Source organism: Periplaneta americana, chromosome 6 (assembly GCF_040183065.1).
Source record: "Periplaneta americana isolate PAMFEO1 chromosome 6, P.americana_PAMFEO1_priV1, whole genome shotgun sequence".
Lineage (NCBI taxonomy): Eukaryota > Metazoa > Arthropoda > Insecta > Blattodea > Blattidae > Periplaneta > Periplaneta americana.
In genome coordinates this window covers 170,441,549-170,463,893 of record NC_091122.1, presented here as the reverse complement: position 1 = coordinate 170,463,893, position 22,345 = coordinate 170,441,549, and the positions used below count along the sequence as shown (strand labels likewise).

Genomic DNA, 22,345 nt, shown 5'->3' with positions numbered 1-22,345 from the left:
TTCTTGGAATTCAACATTTTAGCAAAGAGAATTTAAGTGGAAAACTCTCTAATTCCTATGTACATTCAAGAATTAAAATTAATATTATTTTTGTTTCTTGTTTCGTATTTTTCTCAAAATTTCGGGAGGGGATATATCCCCTCAATCCCCCCCCTTGCATCCGCCCCTGCTGGTACACATTGAAATCGATTCCATGTGTTGAATAGATCGGTACAGAAGGGATTCAAATTGATCTGCTGTGCCCTTAAGATTTTCATTACAAATTTTATCTGGTGCAGTTGTTTTCTTGTCTTTCGCCTTGAGAATGGCTAGTCTTACTTCTGCTATTTTTATCAGCTCTATATCATATGACTGACTCTGCCTCTTCGATTTGGCATGCAGTGGTTAGGTTACCTCTGTTGAGGAGAAGGGAAAAGTGTTTTTCCCAAGATTCCATTGGCATCTCGTGGCAGTGCAGGTTTACTTCCTTCTAGAGGCACAAAGGAGATCTGTTAGCTATTGATAATCCATTTTGAATCTTGCGTACACTACTTTTAACACTTGAATATAATTAATTGATTAACACTACAATGAAGAAGTGAACATAATCAAATGCATAGCACAAAAAAACGGATACAATCCAAACATAATAGACAACATCATAAGAAAGACAAAACAAAAACACGCAAAACACAACACAAACACAAGAAATACATCACACTAACATATGAAAACAAAAGCACACATAAGATCGCATCTTCATTCAGAAAGCAGAAATACAACATAACATACAGAACAGAAAACACACTACAAAGACATCTCAACACACAAAAAACACAAACAAATAAATACGACCACACAGGTGTTTACAAACTCACATGTAATAGTAAGTTCTACATAGGACAGACAGGCAGATCATTCCAAACACGCTACAAAGAACACATTAAAGCAATAACCAGAGGACACAATACATCTACATACGCCGATCACATAACCAATGCTAACCATACATACAATAACATAAATACGGACATGGAAATCCTACACATACAACCCAAGAACCAAAAACTCAACACACTAGAACAATACGAAATATACAAACACACTAAAACACACCCCGATCAAATTCTCAACACACAGATCAATTTCAGTACACACACACTATTTGACTCCGCTCTTCAACACCTTTCAACAATCAAACACGGCCACATAACAGGCAGAGAAGTTCGAAATGACGCCGTGATCTAGTAGGCTCTGAGGATGGTGCGTGAAGCACTGAAACAGCTGTAAGCCGGACAAATCTTACATAATTAACACGAGTAAGTCCACTAGTTAATCAATTAATTGTTAGCTATTCTTCAGTTTGGGTTTTTCCTTTTTCTATGAAATTAGTTTCTTTTGTCTTTAGCAGTTCATTCAGTAAAGACGAAGTAAGTTGTACATTTTATGTTTCTAAATATTGTAGTATTAAATTGAATGAATTTCAGTTCAAATACTTTCATGTTCAAATTATCCGGCAATCTGGATTAGCAGAGTTCAGACTAGCCAGGTTGTACTGTACATAGGAACATCTGAAATGTGGTCTGTTCCCTCAAACTGCACCATTCTGCATGGAAAATGGGAAGATGGGAAGAGTAGCAGTGATTGGATGCAGAAACGATGATGAAGAAGAAATGGGCAGCATAACTTTGTTTGCATCATCACCATCTTCTTTTACCTGTTCTTTATCTCATAGCAGAATCATACGACATCCACGAAGTGTCTCCATTGGATCCTATTTTGCGCCAGCTTCCTCACCTTCTTATATGTCTCCCCTTCCTTCATAATTTCGTCTCCATGGTTACTTTCGACCTTCCTCTTCCTCTATTCCCTTGATGATTCCAGCCTTTTCAATAGATTCATCATCTTTCCTTACTTGTTTGAATTTGAATTTATTTATTTATTTATTTAATACTTTACACTTGAGCTACATTAGGCATTGCAGCCCGAAAGAGGAGAAGCTCGTGCTCGGGCGCAGTTCAGATCAGTTATACAAAATATATCACAAAATTAAGAGACTTCATTGTGCACAATAACTTTAATAAATGGTTAAATACATACAGCATGTAATAATAGGGTCTATATACAAATAGAAAATACAAAAGTACAAAAATATTAGAGTATCAATTTTTAACTCAATTAGCTTAAACAATTAAATAATTAATCTGATTTGTTTCTTAAATCTATGTGTGTTAAGTGTACTTAGTTCAAGGTAAGCTCTAATTAATGCATTATATATTTTGGGTCCAAAATTTCTGCTGTGTTTTAATCCAGCAGTTGTGTGGCATTTGGGAGTATTTAGAAAGACACTGTAGTTTTGTCTCGTACGGTATTCGTGAGGATCAAGTTTAAATTTATTGTGGTTTTTATGGAAGTAAATCAGCAATGTTTGTTTATAAATTTGTTCTAGATTTGATACACCAAATTCCTGAAAAATTAATTTTGTTGGCTAATCAAAAGGTTTATATAGACAAATTTTGATAATTCTTTTTTGGAGCAAATTTAAAGGATGGAGAGTCGATTTTGCCATTCCTCCCCAACCTAAAATACCATACTGAATTATTTATTGAAACAGAGCTAAGTACACAGTACGCAGAACATAAACAGGTAAATAAGAGCGTAGAATGGAAAATTTGTGGATTGATTTACGCAATCTGTTACACAGGAAGGAGATATGCTTGTCCCATTTTAAATGTTGGTCAATAATAATGCCTAAATATTTAACTTGATACAGGTGCAGAAATGTTAAACACGGAGAAGTGGGGAAAGTAACCTTCATTGGATACAAATGTACCAGTAGTGAAAGAGAAAAAATGGGGAGAGTAACATTTATTGGGGTAGAGATGGCGAAAAAAGGTGGTGAAGGGCTTTCCTATCCTGCCAATTCTGGTTAGCCCTACAATAGTATAGAAGTGAATACCATAGTCTATATAGTTTAAGAGATTTCTAGATTAACTATTCTAACAAGGTACCGGTACCATTAATTACAGTAAATAATTATAAGTTAAATAATAAATAATTACAGTAAATAATTATAAGTTACCTTGTAATTAAGCAGTCTTAATTTTAACTTTCTTATATGGTTATATTTTGTTCAGGATAGAATTTCTTTAAAGATATTTTAATTGATTTCAGTTCGTTGTTACCTTCAGATTATTTTTAATTAGTTCATAATGTATGTGACTGAATTGAAAATACCTTTATCTGTTAATGTTCTTAAGGTGTAAGCATATGTATAATATAATTTTCTGTTCTCTTCCAACCAACTGGTGCGGGGACTAAGACCAACGGTATGTTTTATCTCCTGGTCCTGTAATGCTTGCCTGTGACTGAATGACTCTTGTTAGTGCCTGATTGAAGCAGCATTTCGCAGGCTGCAGATTGCATTGTCGTTTATTTTTTTCTGATTACCCTGCCTTCCATTCCTTTCGTTGAATTGGCTGATCCTTGTTTGACTTTCACACGTACTGAAATTTAGTCAGAATTATAAGAAACCGTGTGCATGTTTTTGTACGTTCGAAGTGTCCTTTGACCTTTAATGTTTCTTTATTTCATGTGCCTTTGGTCTTAAAGTTTTCCTGGCATTGTACTGTAGAAACTTCTAAGGTTGCTGCATAATAAAATTAGTGCTAATATGTGGTTGGCAACATATTTGATAAATGTAGATTCTTTCTTCACAGGAGCAATATCTTCGTCGTCTTGGGTGCATTTTTATAAAACATGTAATTTCCTCTGTGATCTATCCATATATCTCTCATTTAATACAAAAATCAGAGCATAGAAATGTAATTCTTTATGTATATACAGGTATATACATGATCTTAAATGTCTTCATGTTATAAGAGCACAAATTTTGGTAATATGTCTCTTGATAACTTCAATTTATTGGATGTGCACATATAATGAAAATTCAAGACTTCATTACCGTGGTTCAGTTTTGCTCAGCATAATGCATGTATGACAGTTCGTAGACAAAATCGAAGATAAAATGATGTTTTTTTATTTCAAGATAATGAAGGTAAAGCATGGGTAACATACTGATAAGAGGAATTTTGCAATACTGAAATTATAAACACTGTACAACTTCATTATGCATGTTATTAAAAGAAAGAGAATGGAATGTCATATAGATTAATTGGCTATGACGTTATACTTTTATTAATTTTGTTAATCTTCTTCTTCTTTTTCTTCTTCTTCCACAGTACATTACACTGCATAATGTTTCACTACGAATTTTCATTAAATTAATTTTTCCAATCCGATATTTTAAGATTCGTACAAAAAAAAAACATAACCCAAAAGCTTAGGAAAAAATATTAGGACTGATCATAAGAAAGAAGTAATGATTTTAATACCCTAACCCTACACCACTAATAACGAAAATAGAAACAAGTTGAATGTGATATGAAAGTATGTCCTTCTATACATTTTGCATTAATCCTACCTGTCTAGTGAACATATGATTAGGTACTGTGTACCGGTATCTAAGTTTACATGCATTTACAGAATAACTTCTTGGCTATTAACTTAACAGGTGCTGTGCATGAATTGTTACAAACCATGCAAAGATATATTCATATTTATTGATTAGTAAGGAGTGTTTATATTGTCTGATTATGCATTTCGTGCTGCACAACTTATATTAACAGTGTTATGTTTGTATCGCATGATTGCAAATAAACTTCATAGTACAGTACATAAATTTTGTGATGTTATGTGTCAGTATGTGCCAGAAGTATGTACAATGCTCTATTTTAAGCTGGACTGATATTTTATTTTCATTATAACTTTTGTTTTAAACTCTTAATTACGTATATTATTCTTGTTAATGGTACGGTAGTTATGTGTCTTGTATGTATCTGTGGTTCTAATAGAGAGTATTTCAACTCGAAACATTTGGTCATTTCATAGTTAAGCCTACATTTTTATAGTGTCCTTCAACTGCCTGTAAAAAGATTTTTAAATTGTCTATTTTTGTCTCATTCAGGAGATTAGTTTACAAAATTCAAAATAAGGGTACCGGTAAATTATACATAACTTGAAACAGAACAAGGAGTTATTTTTATTTATTTATTTTTTAAATAATATTCTTTGGTCTCCAGTATAATTATTTTCTTATCATATAATCTGCATGTTGTAATTGTTGTCATTATGAATGTAGCAATAGTAGTATTTTAATTATACATCTAAAAAGATGTACCGGTATTTTGTTTCTGTTTCATATGTAACCAATATCTGATTAGTAAACAAAATATGAAGACTCTTGTCCCTCGACCAATACATATCATTGTAGTATAGCTGCTTGGGCATACATTTTCTTTAGAATAAAACATTACCGGTATATTAATTGCATAAGTAGGCCATTTGTATTTCAGACTTTTCCGATCCCAAAATAGTTTAGTGTAAGTTTTGAATTTGAACACTCACTTTGTTATTACATAATACTGGTTAATGAATATTATTTTGACCACCATGGTGGCTCAGTGCTAATACGTTGAACTTATAAGCCAGGAGGTTTATGAGAGGACTGTTACCTATTTTTCCAGATCTACACTAAACGTAAATAAAAATGTTATTGTTAATTTATTTAACACTTCTGCCATTGTAGGCAGAGCACAAAAACAAAGCATAAAAATAACGAGGAATACAATTTTATATACGCACATACAAGTATTCTGATAAATTTTGATAACAATGAAAAGTAATAACATAAATCAGTGTAGCTATCTTTCAAATCTTAAATTAAAAATTACATTTAACAAGATTGAACAGTTCAAAAAAGTGCTCAGAACAATAGTTCATTTATAGTTCAACATTTCATGTAAATGGACTTAGTTCAGATTTTTATAAACAGAATTAATTTCAAACAAGTAACTGATTCATTTTAGAGTAATTAAGAGGAATGTTGTCAATATGCACGTTCTAAAATAAAACTCAAGAGAAACTTACAGCACATGTGAATGAAAATTATAAAGTAATTAAAAGTACATTTGTATCTTCGTTTAAAATTGTAAATATGAAATAGCTGTCATCTCATTTTCCTATCTGAAAATAGAATATAGATAGTCCCTTCCCCATTTAGTGAATTTTCTACATTTTAGCAGCAAAATCTTGCTATATTTCGAAACATAAATACTGATACTAGTATTCATTGTACTTATAGATAATTATATAAGCACAAATTCATGCATAATACTTCGTAATACAAGCCTGTGATAAGTTTATTACCGAATACAATATTGTAGGATAATGAGTTAATTATTGAATAACTCTAGAAATATGTTACAAATTTTTTCATTCATTGTCACCAACTGTGCAGTATGGCTTAAGTTTTGTGTATAGATGTGTTTTTGTGTATAATACACAGGTAGATACCTATTTACTGTGAAGTTGTAATTTTTTTAATGACAGGTAACTGATTTAGAAAACTCCTGCATGTTATGTCTGTAGATGTGATTTTCATATGACTATCTCTTTCTTGCAGAAAACAATATCTACATGGAAAAAATGGTCGGCTGGAGATTCGGGGCCTGGGGGGAGAATATCTGGATCGGTTTGTGGACTTGACCCCAAGTAAGTTTCAAAGCTTTAAATAACTGCCATTATATAATGACTAACAGTGGAATTTTTTACATAATTCCTACAGATACCAGAAAATAGCGTTAAAGTTAGTCCACAAAATACAGAAAAAGTTGACTTCGTGTATTCTCTCTCTATGGGTAGTATCGGTACGGTATCTGTTTGTCTGTGTCCAGTGATTTTTCCTGAACTGTCGAGTGAAGCTTATTCATATCCAGTATCCACAAGTCAATTTATCCTCGAATAATGCTCATAAAATATAATAGCTAATTTCTAGTGAAAGTGGCTCATTTCGCCATCATTAATTCACAGATCACTATCATCCATACCATAGCCCAGGTTAACTTCACGGTGTGCCATGCTGTACTTGTACAATAGCACAGCTTTTCGATTATCCAATAATTCACAGAATAGGAGTGGAAGCCTTCGGATCCCTCCTTTGTATGAGAGAAAAAAATTACAAAATATGGATTAGATTAAACAATTCAAAGCAATTAATCATAAATTAAACGAAATAACTTAGTAAAAGCGAAATGGATTTTCTGTTTAAGAGTAGTACCGGTACCTAAAAAAAAAAAGAACTATTGTTGATACTTCATGAGTCTAATTTTTACGTATGTGGCCCGCACTCTGTCTAGGGATAAAATAAGGACCTTAACTAACTTCAAGTTGGACAACCCTATTCTAGTTCCTTCTAACATGAGCGCATAGTCTTCATTTTTTTTTTATTTTCATTTTTCCATTTATTTATTTATTTATTTATTAGTTGTCAATATGCTTCTAAATCTTAAAATTATAAATTAGTAACAGTATACTAAAACTATACACAATAACTAAAATTAAAGATTACAATGAATTACAAAATGATTGAGAGTAACAACTATTTACAATGAATTTTACATATATTGGCATTTTGCAAGAAAACTGAAAACAACAATTCATAGTCCGTTTATTGCGTCCTGTAGTCATTGATAATGAGTGTAGATTCTAGTGATGGGATTCTTCATACTCCAGACCAGTGATGGCCAAATGTCGGCCCGTGAGTAAGTTTCATCCGGTCTGCAAATAAAAATGTATGATTTGTTCCTTTATTAACTCCATGCGTAAAGTTAGAATGTAGCTGACAATCATAATGTACTTAGTCAGCATTTAAATACACTTAATTTACAATTGCAAGGGAAGACCCAGACAATTTTTGTAATGATAGCATTTGTAGATCCTTTCAGAAAGAAGTTAAATCTATTTCAGCAAATGTTGAAGGCAGATAATTTATGCCACTTTTCCTGTATGAAGAAGAAAAAGTTAGTTTTAAGAAGTATGTTGAGTTTATTGAAGACCACATTTTAGTAGATTTCAAGATTTTGAAGTATTTCGATCACAGGTGGAACCCTTCAACAATGCCATGAAATGCAAAGTAAAGTGCCAGCCTGAGGAACTGCAGTTAGAACTATGTGAACTCCAGCATGATCCTTCTTTTCAAACATCAGAGGCATCTGGTGTTAATTTTTGGAGACTCATTTCAAAATTAATCTATTAGATTAATCGACTAAATCCCACAACACTAATTACTATATACTAAAATATTTACATTTTATTTACTCGTTCGTAACAAAAATTGTCATCTTTTCAAGGTTCTGTGAAGCGCCTGCCTCAATTGCACCTTATGAGTGGCCTGACGACATCACCAAGTGGCCAATTTGTCGGAAGACCAATTCCATCTCACAGCAGCGCTTCCGCTATAAAGACAAAATGGCAGAGCACATGGTGTGCGAAGTGATTGGTCACCCTTGCTGTATCGGCATCCACGGCATGTGTCGCATTACAACCAAGGAGTACTGCGACTTTGTTAGGGGCTACTTTCATGAAGAGGCTTCTCTTTGTTCTCAGGTTTGTTCAGAAACGTTCATTACTATTCTGCATTACCTAAATGTATATTTTTTGTGTGCAACACACCCTGATTTTGTGTTGTTTTTGTCTTCGTTGTAAATTTTGAAAATGTTCATATTTCAAAGTGATTTATTTGAAGTCAAGTATCCTTAAGTCCTAAATTCTCATTATTAATTTTTACACACTTACAAGGGAATTGTTAATGATCTCTTGTCGGAACTCCCCCTCAGACTGCGGACATTGTCATATCTCCACAGCAGATAGGTAAATACAAAATAGTACATTATGCAACGAGCCTATAAAGGTAGTAATTAAGACGCGAGTATGTTTGTTTATGCTCGACCATACCGAAATGTAGTAATTATACACCTGATAGTAGACCTTTAATGCACCTCATTAAAGTACACCTATTCATTATAATTCAGTTGTTCAGCCAATGAGAAATCACCATTGTACCATTATAAAACCGCAAGTATCGATTATTCTCGGATATGCAATCGAAAGACAATCGGCGAAAAGTCATGGAGGCTGGAAATCCAATACTTTCGCAGAAGGTTATGTTCTGTTACTATAATAATTAGCGTTAATTGTAAATAATATTCAAATAAATTCAATTTGTCATCTCGTTTTTCAATTCTAAATCAATTTCCAGGTTATATCAAGCCTAATGTTCATGTTATTCTCTAGATTATATCCAGGTCAATGACGTTCGTGCCTCGGAAAATATCAATACTTTCGCGTCTGCGCACATCTCACAATTCAGGTCAGTTCCGCTCCTCACTTACATAACCATAACACGAATACTTATGAATAATTTCAAGTTAGAAATATGGTCGAGCATAAAAAGTCGTATGAAACTTGCCTATAATGATAATTAAGACGCTGGTATGAAAATTATGAAACTCGCTTGCGCTCGTTTTATAAATAGCTTATCATATACTAACTGTGAGATTGATAAATTAAAGCTTAAATAAAAGATTATTACAAAATTGACTATCACCAAGCATTGAGGCAGTGCTCACTCCAATGCACTCAGCTGACAAAAAACGTTAGATTGCATGATCTTATCACGCAAGCCACATGACTGGGTAGGTTTTTACGAGGCTCTTAATGTAATAGGCCTATTCAAATTCTCAGAGGTTTCATCTAGAAGGTAGGGAAGGAAAGCAAGTTTAGGATTTAAAAAATTAATAACTGACAAGCAAACATTCTGATAGGGACAGATAAAAAAGTGGAAAATGGTTCATTTCAGAGGAAATAAGGAGGAAGTATGCCATGCAACTTCTTCTCTAAAACATTTAATCCCTTTCTCAAGGAAAAACTGAAATATGGCGCCTCTGATATTTTCAATATAGTACAATTACTTTGGAGCAATAAATACTTAAGCAGCTATCAGATTATCTTTTTTAATATTTCTAAGCTTTATAGTAGAGCTTCGGTTGTTTGATCTTCAACTATCTTCATTTATACTGTCGATCACTATTTAATACTATCAAATACAGTTTTGTGTATTGCGGTAGGCAATTTTGCCAAGTTTGTCCACTGTGCCACAAGATCTCTTCTCAAACATTTAATCGGAGGCATTGCAACACTTTACACATCACAGTTCAAAACAGATCACAAATATAGCAATTCACCAAACAAACTGTACATGTACTACAGACCTACTATCTGTCCAAATTAAAGGCATGTAAGGAAAGCATGTTAGCGCTATTTTCGACAAACTACTGGTAGACCTACTGAATATGGGAAGATACATGAGAGACATCTTTCTAATAATAATTTTAACCTCAGGGTGGGACTTGTATTGAACAAGAGTTGGGGGTTCGAATTTTAATGTATCAGTTCAATGAGGGAATTAGCTGTGATAAGATCTAGGAGTTCTCAGGTAGAAGTCCTGCAAACCATTACTCCTTTCACTTATATTTTTCAGTTGATAGGCTACACTCAAATACCACAAGCTGAGAAATACCAAACTCTAAGAGACAACATTATAAAATGTTAGTGAAAAAGAGTGGGGCTGTAGTAGATGTTTTTACAGCTTATGTAGGTACCTCTTGATTATTTATTAACTCCATCTAAAGGATTGAAGCTACCTCACTATCACTAGGTGGGTACCTACGAGAGTTTATTGAGTATTGATAGATATAGAGGAAATGATCTCCTAGGCCTCGAATGCTCTAATACCATCAGAGTCGAAAAGAACAAGAGTTAGCCAAGGGAAGCTGGATAGGAAAGAGCAAAAGGAAAGAAAAGGGAGGCTGATACTAGGAAAGAGAAAGGATCAGTCTCGGTCATAAGCCCACCAAGCTGACCAGTGCTGTTTGGTGGGTAGCCCATCCCATTAGTTCATTTTACATAAGCAAAATGGTAACACCTGCACCACGAGAAGATAGGGATTGGACACTAGGTTATTGTTCAGGCCAGTTCCATTAAGTCCTCAATATGGGCAATTAATGGGTCTCCTTCCTGTGTTTGACAATAACCCTTTTACAGCAACATTCCCAGACACATACAAACTTTCTTAGCAAGAGCCAGGACAGGCCATATTATCACTCAGAAGTATCTTCACCGCTTTAATCTTGTTGACTCTAGTAGTTGTTGCTGGCGCAACAATATTGAAGAAGATTTGGAACATATCCTCTTAAACTGCCCTGTCACAAACATCCATAGAACTAATCTAAAATCTGCAATCCCTGTAACATTGGATAATTCTCTCCAATACATACTGAATACATCTCATCTTTGGAATGTGGCTGCTGAAATATACAGCCAGCATCGTGCTTTTTACCCATCATTTGTAAGAAGAGGAAATTCATAGTGAAACATAGTGGAACACGTGTTGTCAGCAAATAGCTGGATACACTACGAAGATAGAACATTATAAAATGCAGTATTACGTGATTTAACATAAAGTATGCACTGTATTTATTCAGGTTTTCTGTTAAAGTCCTATAAGATATGTAATTGATGTAATAATTTTTTTATTAAATTAAATGATTGTGTTAATGTTAGTGGAAGATATTCCTTGTAATACATAATTTTGTTCGAAACCATAACTTTAAAAGTGTTTATATGTATCTACCTTTTATTTTCGGAACAAATTAGGTTTAAATAATTTGATTATTATTCTTTTTATAACAGTCATAAAGCTTCAGTTTATATACGAATTAACTGATTCTTACCTTATATCCCATTCATATATGTCTTTTAGTTATTGTAATGGTCTACATCATCACAGTTCCATTGAGATTAAGAGATTGTGAATAGTGGTGGAAACAAAGCAAAGATTATTTTGAAATAGAATTAACTTCTTGTTGAAAAGAACACATACATTCCTCAGTTAACAGTATGACTGTATCTGTAGTGTTTTTGACAATGGAAGTTTTTTACTAGACTTAAAGCGTAAAAAAATGTGCTAATACCGGTACCAGTATTTTTTCGTGACTAAGATGTGCTATTTATTTTGTTGTTTATTTATAGTATACATGCTAGGAAAATAATTTTGTGTGGACAGTATTCTATACAGTTTATGTACAGTATTTATTTTGTAATTTTGCTCTAATATTCAAATCTGTTAATTTAATTCGTTTTATGAGCTATTAGAATGTGTTCTTATGTCTTTGCTTATTCAAATAAGATAAACATGTATTAAAAAAGTATTTGATGCTTGATGAACATATTGGTTAGGATGTTTGTAATTAATCAAATACAGCAAAAAGTAATTAATTATGTAATTCTATTCAGGTATCTTGTCTGGATGATGTCTGTGGGATGATTCCTTTCTATTCACCTGAAGTCCCTGACCAGTTCTATCGACTATGGACTTCGCTGTTCCTTCATGCTGGGTGAGAAAATGTTTATTATTATTCTATATTCATTCTTACTTACTTACTTACTTACTTACAAATGGCTTTTAAGGAACCCGAAGGTTCATTGCCGCCCTCACATAAGCCCGCCATCGGTCCCTATCCTGTGCAAGATTAATCCAGTCTCTATCATCAATTCTATATTCATTCACATTACTTAAATCTGCAACGACTTAAATACGTACATTGTATATTATAACCGTGTTTTACAGAGAAGAATGTTGGGTATATATTTTTTTATAAAGTTTAAACTTAGATTTGCGTTTGACCAAGGACATACAGAATATTTATAACAGTTACAGTTGTGATATTATGGGCATGTCAAAATAGTTAAAATATGAAATTTCAATTAGGCTATTTTATTATTATTTTCTCCAAACATCTGAAAATACAACTAATTAAAGATACAAACGGAATCAAATGCAATCACAGAGTTTCAATGTTTGAGTTTACTGTGAAAATTAATCATTTTCAAACAAAAACAAACTGTTCACGCTTATTTATAACTTTTGGATGTTTCACTTTTTTAACTATGACACAAACACAAAAACACGCAAAACACAACACAAACACAAGAATACAAGAAATACATCACACTAACATATGAAAACAAAACCACACATAAGATTGCATCTTCATTCAGAAAGCAGAAATACAACATAACATACAGAACAGAAAACACACTACAAAGTCATCTCAACACACAAAAAACACAAACAAATAAATACGACCACACAGGTGTATACAAACTCACATGTAATAGTTGCGATAAGTTCTACATAGGACAGACAGGCAGATCATTTCAAACACGATACAAAGAACACATTAAAGCAATAACCAGAGGACACAATACATCTACATACGCCGATCACATAACCAATGCTAACCATACATACAATAACATAAATGCGGACATGGAAATCCTAAACATACAACCCAAGAACCAAAAACTCAACACACTAGAACAATACGAAATATACAAACACACTAAAACACACCCAGATCAAATTCTCAACACACAGATCAATTTCAGTACACACACACTATTTGACTCCACTCTTTAACACCTTTCAACAATCAAACACACCCACATAACAGGCAGAGAAGTTCGAGATGACGCCGAGATCTAGTAGGTTCTGAAGATGGTGCGTGAAGCACTGAAACAGCTGTAAGCCGCACAAATCTTATATAATTAACACGAGTAAGTCTGCTACCTAATCAATTAATTATGACAGAAACTTTCTCCATAGATACATCTTCCTTCTTTGGCCAGATCCATGAACTCCCACTATAGCCAACGAAACCACGATTGAAATAATACCAATCAATTAACAAAGTTTAACTGTGCTGTTTATGATAACATGTAGATTTTTATTTTAAAATGTTATATATCCATGTCTCCTGGACTATGTTGCATATTTTGACATACAGAAATATCCACTTTTTATTGAAAATATATTTTTTTTAACTACAAGACCAGTTGACATGAAATGACCCCTATAGTATGGTACTTAATTCCATAAGCATTTTATGAATAACTTGTTTAATTTTATGTTGCAGAATTTTCCAGTTGCTTATCACATTGGTTATACAGTACTTCCTGATGAGAGACCTCGAGAAACTGACTGGGCCATTAAGAATTGCTATCATCTACATGGGATCAGGAGTGGCTGGCAATCTTGCCAGTTCCATTTTTGTACCCTATCGTGCTGATGTAAGTGATTCTCAAGTTTAAAATACTAATATAACCTACAAACTAGTCCGAATGTCTTGTTACACCCTAAAGAACAACTGTGAGACTGATGGAAGGTAACTGAAGGAACTTTAAATTGATAAAATTCTTTACATTTTATATTGCGACTGGTTCTCAGTCAATAAATTAGTATTAAATTGTAACAAAACTAACATAATTCAATTTAAATGCTGTCCAAATTCAACGTCGCAAATTTCTAGCGCAATAATTAATAATAGATCCTTATTAGAAACAAAAACAACCAAATTTCTTGGCTTAAAAATCGATAATGTGTTAAATTGGAAAAATCATATTAAAGAAATTACCCCCAAACTAAATTCAGCTTGTTTTGCTATTAGATCTATGCAAAAGATAGTAGGCCCTAAATATCAATACCTTAAAAACAATATACTTTGCATACTTTCACTCGGTATTGAGTTTTGGAATAATATTCTGGGGAAATTCCACAGATAGTAACAGTATATTTCTATTACAAAAAAAGAGTAATTAGAGTAATAGTAGGTGCCAAAGCTTGGGAATCGTGTAGGACTATTTTCAAAAAACTATAAATAATGCCCATGGCTTGTCAGTATATCTTTTCATTAATAATCTTCCTCATATGTAATCGTGAAAACTTTGTAAATAATTCAACAGTTCATAGCATAAATACACATAAAAAAATGACTTTCATATTCCATTGGCAAGTCTATCGTGCTATCAAAAAGGAGTTCGTTATATGGCAGTAAAAATTTTTAATAGCCTCCCTATCAATATAAAAAATGAAACTCAAAACATAAAATTATTTAGGGCCAAATTAAAGAAGTACCGGTACCTAATTTCTCACGCCTTCTATTCTGTAGGTGAATTCATGACATTCAATAACACTTCGTGAAACTGATACTAAAACTTTGTGTTGTACTAGTGGACTATATTGTAAATCTCGTCTGTATATATTTCATCTAGACTGTGACTATAAATTAAGACTTTATAATAGTATTAAGTTTTTTGACTTGTTCCATATTCTAGCTGTAAGCATGTATGAATACCACGGAATGTTAATAAATACAATACAATACAATACAATACAATACAATACAATACAGACTTACTTCAAATTGCCGATTTAGGAGGTCAGTATGATATAAACTTATTCGTCTTCTTATCCTGTGTAAGATTTTACAAAGACATGCCTTATCAGTTTGTGTACCGGTAAATACAAAATAGACCCTTTTTTTTTTCAACTGGGAATTAAAATCTCATATGTATATTTATTTACACTGCAAGTGGGCAAACACCCGGTGGCAGTGGTAACTTAATTACACACAATAATTTACAATTAATACACAATAATTCAGGGGTGTAGTCATGCGAGGGCACACCAGGGCGCCGCCCCAGTACTTTTTTCTGCAACTTGGGAGCGCCCTGCTTCTTTATTTTTAAATAAAAAATAATAATTGTCTTACTTGCGCCTTACTCAACTTTGTATTTTGTAAGTATGGATTAGTATTTTTTCTTAATTGGTTATTGAATGACACTATGGTTACCTAGTGTCTGAATGAGCTGAAGGTTATAATGTCAGCAAAATGAGACCTGGACTCCAGCACCGAAAGGTACCCAGGGAAATGAATTGAGAGAAAACTCCAAACCTGGGTTTTCAGCTCTATGTGCTGACGCTTTATTCACTAAGCCACACCGGATTCTAGTTCTTATTTATATGTTGAGCAAGTTTCATGCTCTGTGGCATTCGAAAGCATAAAATTTGCGCAATATATAAATGGCTGCACCCTTGAATTTTCATTCCATGCACATTTTACAAGCTGTTTTCTCACACTTTTTTTTTCACCACATTTCGCCAGGTTCGAAGTGTAAAGACTCTTACAATTTGGGTGCCGGAGATAATTTTTCTCCATTCTACCCATTCTTCATCACATGGTAATGCAGAATTCCTGCACGGAAATATCATATGTACTTCGGTACATCACAGTAATACGTGGTACAGTCATTAAGTTCTAATACTGAGCGCATAGTGGCGTTGTGGTGCACTATAGCGCATAGGTGGCGCCATGGTATGATACCTTGTCAGTTAGTCTCTCGACCCAACAAGAGACAGTTGAGTGTATGCACTGTAAGCAGAACTACGGTCTTTGTTGTGACGGTGATTTGAATGCGAGCGTCGGAACTCGAGTATGTTGCAGTTTGAGCAACGGGCAAACGTCACGTTCTGTCAGAAATTAGGCGAAACTGCTATAACCGATCATAACTGGAGACGAAACATGGTGTTTCCTTTACGATCCGCACCTGAAGCGACAATCCGCCACCTGGAAAACGCCATTATTTCTACGACAGAAAAATCCGCAACAAGACAGGTCAAAAGGCAAGGTGATGCTTTAATAGTTTTTTTTATTCAAATGGAATTGTTCACATAGAATTCATCCCACAAGGTGCAACTGTAGACAAGATCCTCTACAAAGAGATTCTTGGCCGTTTAAGCAATTCAATTCGTCGCAAGCGTCCTGAGCTTTGGCATAGGAAGAATTGGCTGTTGCTACACGACAACGCCCCTGCACATTGCTCCATCCTTGTCCAAGAGGAACTTGCAAGGCAACAGGTCGCTGTTTTGCAACATCCTCCGTACTCACCTGATCTCGCACCATGCGATTTTTTTTTCTCTTTCCCCTCATGAAATCAATCCTACGAAGGCGTAATTTTTATGCGGCCGAAAAGGTCATGACTGCCACAAGAGAAGCCGTACGGCATCTTCCTGCCAACATTTTTCAGCGGTGCTTCCAGCAGCTACACCTACGTTGGCAGACGTGCATAGCGGCCAACGGCGACTATATTGAGGGAGGATGTCGATCTGTTTAAGTGTACGCCGTATCACGCGGCATCTTCTGAGACATCCAGATTCTTGTGGGTGCCTACCCTTCAGGCGTCAGCGTCAGAACTTAATGACTGTACCACGTATAAATAAGAGATTGCCTATTCATAAATAACTATTTATTATAAAATCTATATATATAATTTGAACTGGTAATGGAAATTACGGGAAAACGACTGAACGGATTTTAATAAATGACCCCTCATTTTGAAGCTTGGAACCCAAATTTTTTCAGAAAAATAGTAGTTTTCAGTGAAATGTCAATTTTTCAACATAATTTTCCTATTTTCTAAAATCCATCTGTCGTCACTAATTGCATTTCAGAATAAAACAAAACACACACTACAGTATACACGAAGGCCATGATCTCCAAGAATACTGACATATTTAGAGCTCAAATTAAATTGGTTATTAAAAATTTCAAGACTGTAAAATTAATTTACAGGTCTGATTCTGTGGTGTGTAATTTTCTGAGTACAGCTGTGTATTGGATATTAAAAACTACAAACTTGAGGTGGTTTGATGACATTATTACCATTAGAAGTGAAATATTATTATAGTTAATGCCATGATGTGACTATTTTTCATTAATTATACACATTAATGCTATATTGATGATATGAAAGTGAAACGTTTTGGGGTTATATAAGTAGATGTAGAGAATATCTTAAATTAGATCTTGATTTATATAATTTATTGAGTGGCGGCGATATAGTATATGTTATTGAAAACTATAAAACTTACATAAGACGATAATATTGTTATTAAAAATCAAATATTTTTGTAGTTATTAATCAAGTGGGGTTGGGTCTTTTTCATATATTTAATGGTGGTGTGGTGTCGATTTATATGCGTGATTCTCTTCAGTATTGGCTCGAGAGAGCGCAAAAATTAGAGTTCCTAAGGAAAAACCAAAAGGTATTACTTACTGATAAAATATGAGGCCTACAAGATATTTTTGTAATCTCCCGATCATTTCAGCAAGATCTCGTAGCAGGATAAAATGATTTTATCCTCTACATTTCAAGGTAGTTTACGAAACATGCAGCAGCTGTACCAAGATGCTATGTCTATTGTTCGAAAGCATAGCAAACCTGACTTTTTTTTTTTTTTTTTTTAACTTTCACCTACAATGCGCAATGATCTGAAATAGCTACTGCTTTACTCCCATATGAAAAACCGACTGATCGTCCTGACATTGTTACTTGCGTTTTCGCGTTCAAACTAAAAAACTGAAGGTTTATAGGTTCAAGAAAAAGTATTTGGCATAAAAAAAAAACATTCTGAGGGAGTATGTTTCCTTATTATGGAAGTAAATAACTTTCAGACTGTCTAATATTCTTCATTGAAAATAAATCTGAAAAATGTTTATTTGAACGTCTAATGAACTTAGTTTGCAGCATTTGCTGCACAAGCCACTAGTAATATTGATTGTAAAATGTTGATTATAGGAATGTAAATTTATATTTTTAACTTCTAGATCATTTTAACTCTTTTAAATGTTTTAATTATGTGAATAGTAATATTTTATTATAACCTAAAGATAGATCTAGATTCATTTTCCAGGCTGAGAGGCCGTGGTCTATTGGTTGGTTTTATACCAGAAGTTTCGTCTGCAACTGCGGCAGACATCTTCAGTGGAGTGGTATCCGAGGTCGCAAGACTCTTCTCGGCGTACCTGAGGCAACTGATCCTGTGGCTGGTTGTGCGGGCGTATTTATAGTGCGACTCGCGGGCCGAGGCCTGTTGTCGCTGCGGACCGCGCCGCTTTCTTCGCTGCTCCCGTTCTGGGTTCCGTCCTTTTGTTGTAGTGGCTTCTTATCTGTTCTGTTTAGGACCGGGTACCAACACTTGTTTAGCTTTACGCCTTCTTCCTTGCGATTAAAGTTGTTGTTATGTTTATATATTTCGATCGCTTCTCTATGTAGACGGGGGAAGAAGTGCTTCGTCATGCTCAAGATGTCCATGTCCTTGAATCTTATGTTGTGATCGCCCTCTTCATAGGCATGTGCTGCCACTGCCGATTTGTCGATCTGACCTAGGCGGCAATTCCTATTATGTTCTGTCAGTCTCGTCCTGACGCTCCGCTGTGTAGTACCGATGTAGACCTTCCCACATGAACACGGAATCCTGTAAACTCCGGCAGACAGCAGCTTATCTCGTTTGTCCTTGGATGACCTCAGCATGCTTCGGATTTGCTTGGTCGGCAGGAAGGTCGTTTCCACTTCATGACGCTTCAGCACCCTACTGATACGGTCCGTCACATTCCTTAAATACGGTAGGAAGACCGTGCCCTTCTTAGTCGCTCGTTCCTGTGACCGCATCGACGGTGTTACTCTGGGGCGCATGGCTCTCTTTAATCTCCGGCCTTGAGTAGCCATTGGCCATGAGTGCTGTCGATACATGGCATGACGACGCACTTCTTCCCCTGTCTACATAGAGAAGCGATCGAAATATATAAACATAACAACAACTTTAATCGCAAGGAAGAAGACGTAAAGCTAAACAAGTGTTGGTACCCGGTCCTAAACAGAACAGATAAGAAGCCACTAGAACAAAAGGACGGAACCCAGAACGGGAGCAGTGAACAAAGCGGCGCGGACCGCAGCGACAACAGGCCTCGGCCCGCGAGTCACACTATAAATACGCCCGCACCTGTCAAATTGCAGATTTAGATTTCACGGCACTTCTTCCGACGGCCTTCACATGCTTTGTCATCGAACAACAGATGACAGCGTCTTGCCATCCTAACGGCAAACACCAGCCGGCTCTTCCTCTTCCCGTTCCGTGATCACTTGATCAAATCTCAGTCCCCCTCGCGTATGTGGTACCTAAGAGGTTACGTCCCATTTCGGCTTCCCCTTCAAAATTTTCTAGAGTTCCTTCAGTGGAACAGCGTAACCCGGAGTGAGACTAGTAGCCAACAGGCTTGGAGCTCACATATTTAGTTTTGCACAGCCCCCAACCCCTTGTAAGGACGCGTTTTGCGTACCTTTTAAATTTGTCCTCCCAATTCTCTTTCGATTTTTCGATTTTCGAGCCACAGGATCAGTTGCCTCAGGTACGCCGAGAAGAGTCTTGTGACCTCGGATACCACTCCACTGAAGATGTCTGCCGCAGTTGCAGACGAAACGTCTGGTATAAAACCAACCAATAGACCACGGCCTCTTAGCCCGGAAAATGAATCTAGATCTATAGACTCCAGCCGTGAAAGCCTACACTGCAAGATTAACCTAAAGACACCTTAGAGTAAGACGAAAACATTTGCTACATGAACGTTTAAGAACATAAGATAAGGCATTAGGCCGAAAATCTTGTATGAATAGACACTTTAATGCAAAATAAAGATTGCAGAGAGAAAATGTTGGTGTTTAAAATGTGACGTTGTTGTTGACAGGTGGGTCCAGCTGGGGCGCAGTTCGGGCTGCTAGCCTGCCTCATCGTGGAGGTGCTAAACGTGTGGCCCATGCTGAAGCACCCGAACCAAGCGTTACTGAAGCTCATAGCCATCACTCTGGTGCTACTCCTATTTGGTCTGCTCCCGTGGGTGGACAACTACGCCCATCTGTTCGGTTTCATTTTTGGTTTCCTTCTGTCCTATGCCCTGATGCCGTACGTATCCTTCGGCCCGTATGACCGCCACAAGAAGATTGCCCTCATCTGGGTGTGCCTCCTCTCGTCCTTGTTCCTCTTTGCAGCCTTGGTCATTCTTTTCTACGTGATACCCGTGTACGACTGCGAAGTCTGCAACATCTTCAACTGCCTCCCACTCACGCGGGATTTCTGTGCCAGTCAAAATATCAATTTCAAGAGGGAAGAGCCCGTGGTATGACGAAAGTGGGTACGGTTGGCTGGAACCGTATGTGCGATAAACTTTGATGCGTTTGCAGCGACGGTGGATGTCTGCAGTCTCTCTCGAACAGTGATGGTCGGTCGGATGAAACCGGTTCGAGCAAGATCTGTGAGCCCTGTCAAGCTCTGGCTGCACTGGAAATGGGACCTGTTTAAAAGGATCTCCCACGTACCATTCGTACTTCGTATGGACACCACGCAACTGTGGATATGGACCACAAACTGAAAATTTAAATACACGTAATTTTTTTAAATAAAGAGACTACGTATGTGTCAGTTTTTCGTCAAGATTCGTAATGGATGGTCATCGTATTCTCTGCAACAGTTGTATATAAATTTGTTTTGTGGACCAATAATCACTGAGCTCCACTCGAATGCGAGAAAAAAATAAATGACAGCTGAAACTTAAACAAAAAAAAATACTGTAAATACATACATGTCTGTTTTCCTTCGAATTTCATCGTGCGATAAGAGGAATGGTCAGTGGAAACTTGTCAGCATTAACCATGTAAAATGCAAATGTTTTTTATTTAATGTTTAGTTTCCTTTGAAAACACAAAAAAAGAAAAAAAGAAAGGGAGGACAATTATCATTGTTAACTGCTACAAGAATATTGTAGATGTGATCCCATTTTATTTCCTTAAAACCACCCCCCCCCCTTCACTCCCTCGTAATTAATACAAAGCCGGTACTGTACATATTTCTGACATAAAACAATCCGCAGAAGTGCTTGGACAGTTACATCAAAATAATATAACAAAACAAATTATTCACAAACAAAGATACTTAACGTAATCATCAAGGTACCAATTTTTTTCTGGTGCCGTACCATACATAGAATGTTGGCCAGCTAAATATATCCGGTTTTGAGTCTTGGGTCGTGTGTGTAAAGCAGCGTTACACTTGTGTTAGTATTCTCTATGTCAGGTTTACAGTTTGTCTGTGAGTTATGTATCTAGGAAGAATAAGGACGCCAGAAAAGCAGACACTTGCATGGAATGCAGAGTTGCCACTGCACAATGCAGCATATGACTTACGTCATTGGTCATTATTTCAGACAATGTTAAAAATAAATTTTCTTATGACGATCAGTGCACTTAAGGAAGTCTGTATTATATTAAACTAATGCAGTGTTAGATCAGTTAATTATTTGTTAGTTCTTTATTCAGTATCTAAAAAATATAATTATATTCCATATATTTTGGTAGGAGTACCGGTAACTCTTTTGTTACCGGTATTTTTCTTTCAGAGAAGAGATAATTTTTATGTTGGTACATCATGAGCAAAATAAAAATATATTATTGGTTAACACTTTAAATGAATTCAAATTATTCATGTCTCTCCTTGAAGACACGTTAAGTTAAATTCTTTATAAGAAGCTTCTTAAGATGGCGTTCATGAAATTCAAATAGTAATAATATGTGCAGTCCTTTACCATCTTTATCTTCAACCAAATTAAATCATATATTTTAAATTCTTATAAACATTCTTGCATGAGATAAGTGTGGTGGGATAGAACTGTTTTGCATA

At 35.3% G+C, this 22,345-nt stretch overlaps 1 protein-coding gene across 2 annotated transcripts in view; it reads left to right on the top strand.

The window, feature by feature from the left end:
- Window positions 1–21,235, top strand: part of rho-5 (rhomboid-5) — a 579,824-nt gene extending 558,589 nt beyond the window's left edge. Inside the window, exons 12-17 of one of the 2 annotated variants that reach the window (XM_069829535.1) lie at window positions 3,290–3,308; window positions 6,503–6,591; window positions 8,229–8,484; window positions 12,232–12,332; window positions 13,914–14,067; window positions 20,361–21,235. In XM_069829535.1, the coding sequence (XP_069685636.1) occupies window positions 3,290–3,308; window positions 6,503–6,591; window positions 8,229–8,484; window positions 12,232–12,332; window positions 13,914–14,067; window positions 20,361–20,795 (1,054 nt within the window). In that variant the 3' untranslated portion in view covers window positions 20,796–21,235. The remainder of the gene's footprint in view (window positions 1–3,289; window positions 3,309–6,502; window positions 6,592–8,228; window positions 8,485–12,231; window positions 12,333–13,913; window positions 14,068–20,360) is intronic. The other variant, XM_069829536.1, reaches the window with a different exon arrangement.
- Window positions 21,236–22,345: the final 1,110 nt, after the last annotated feature.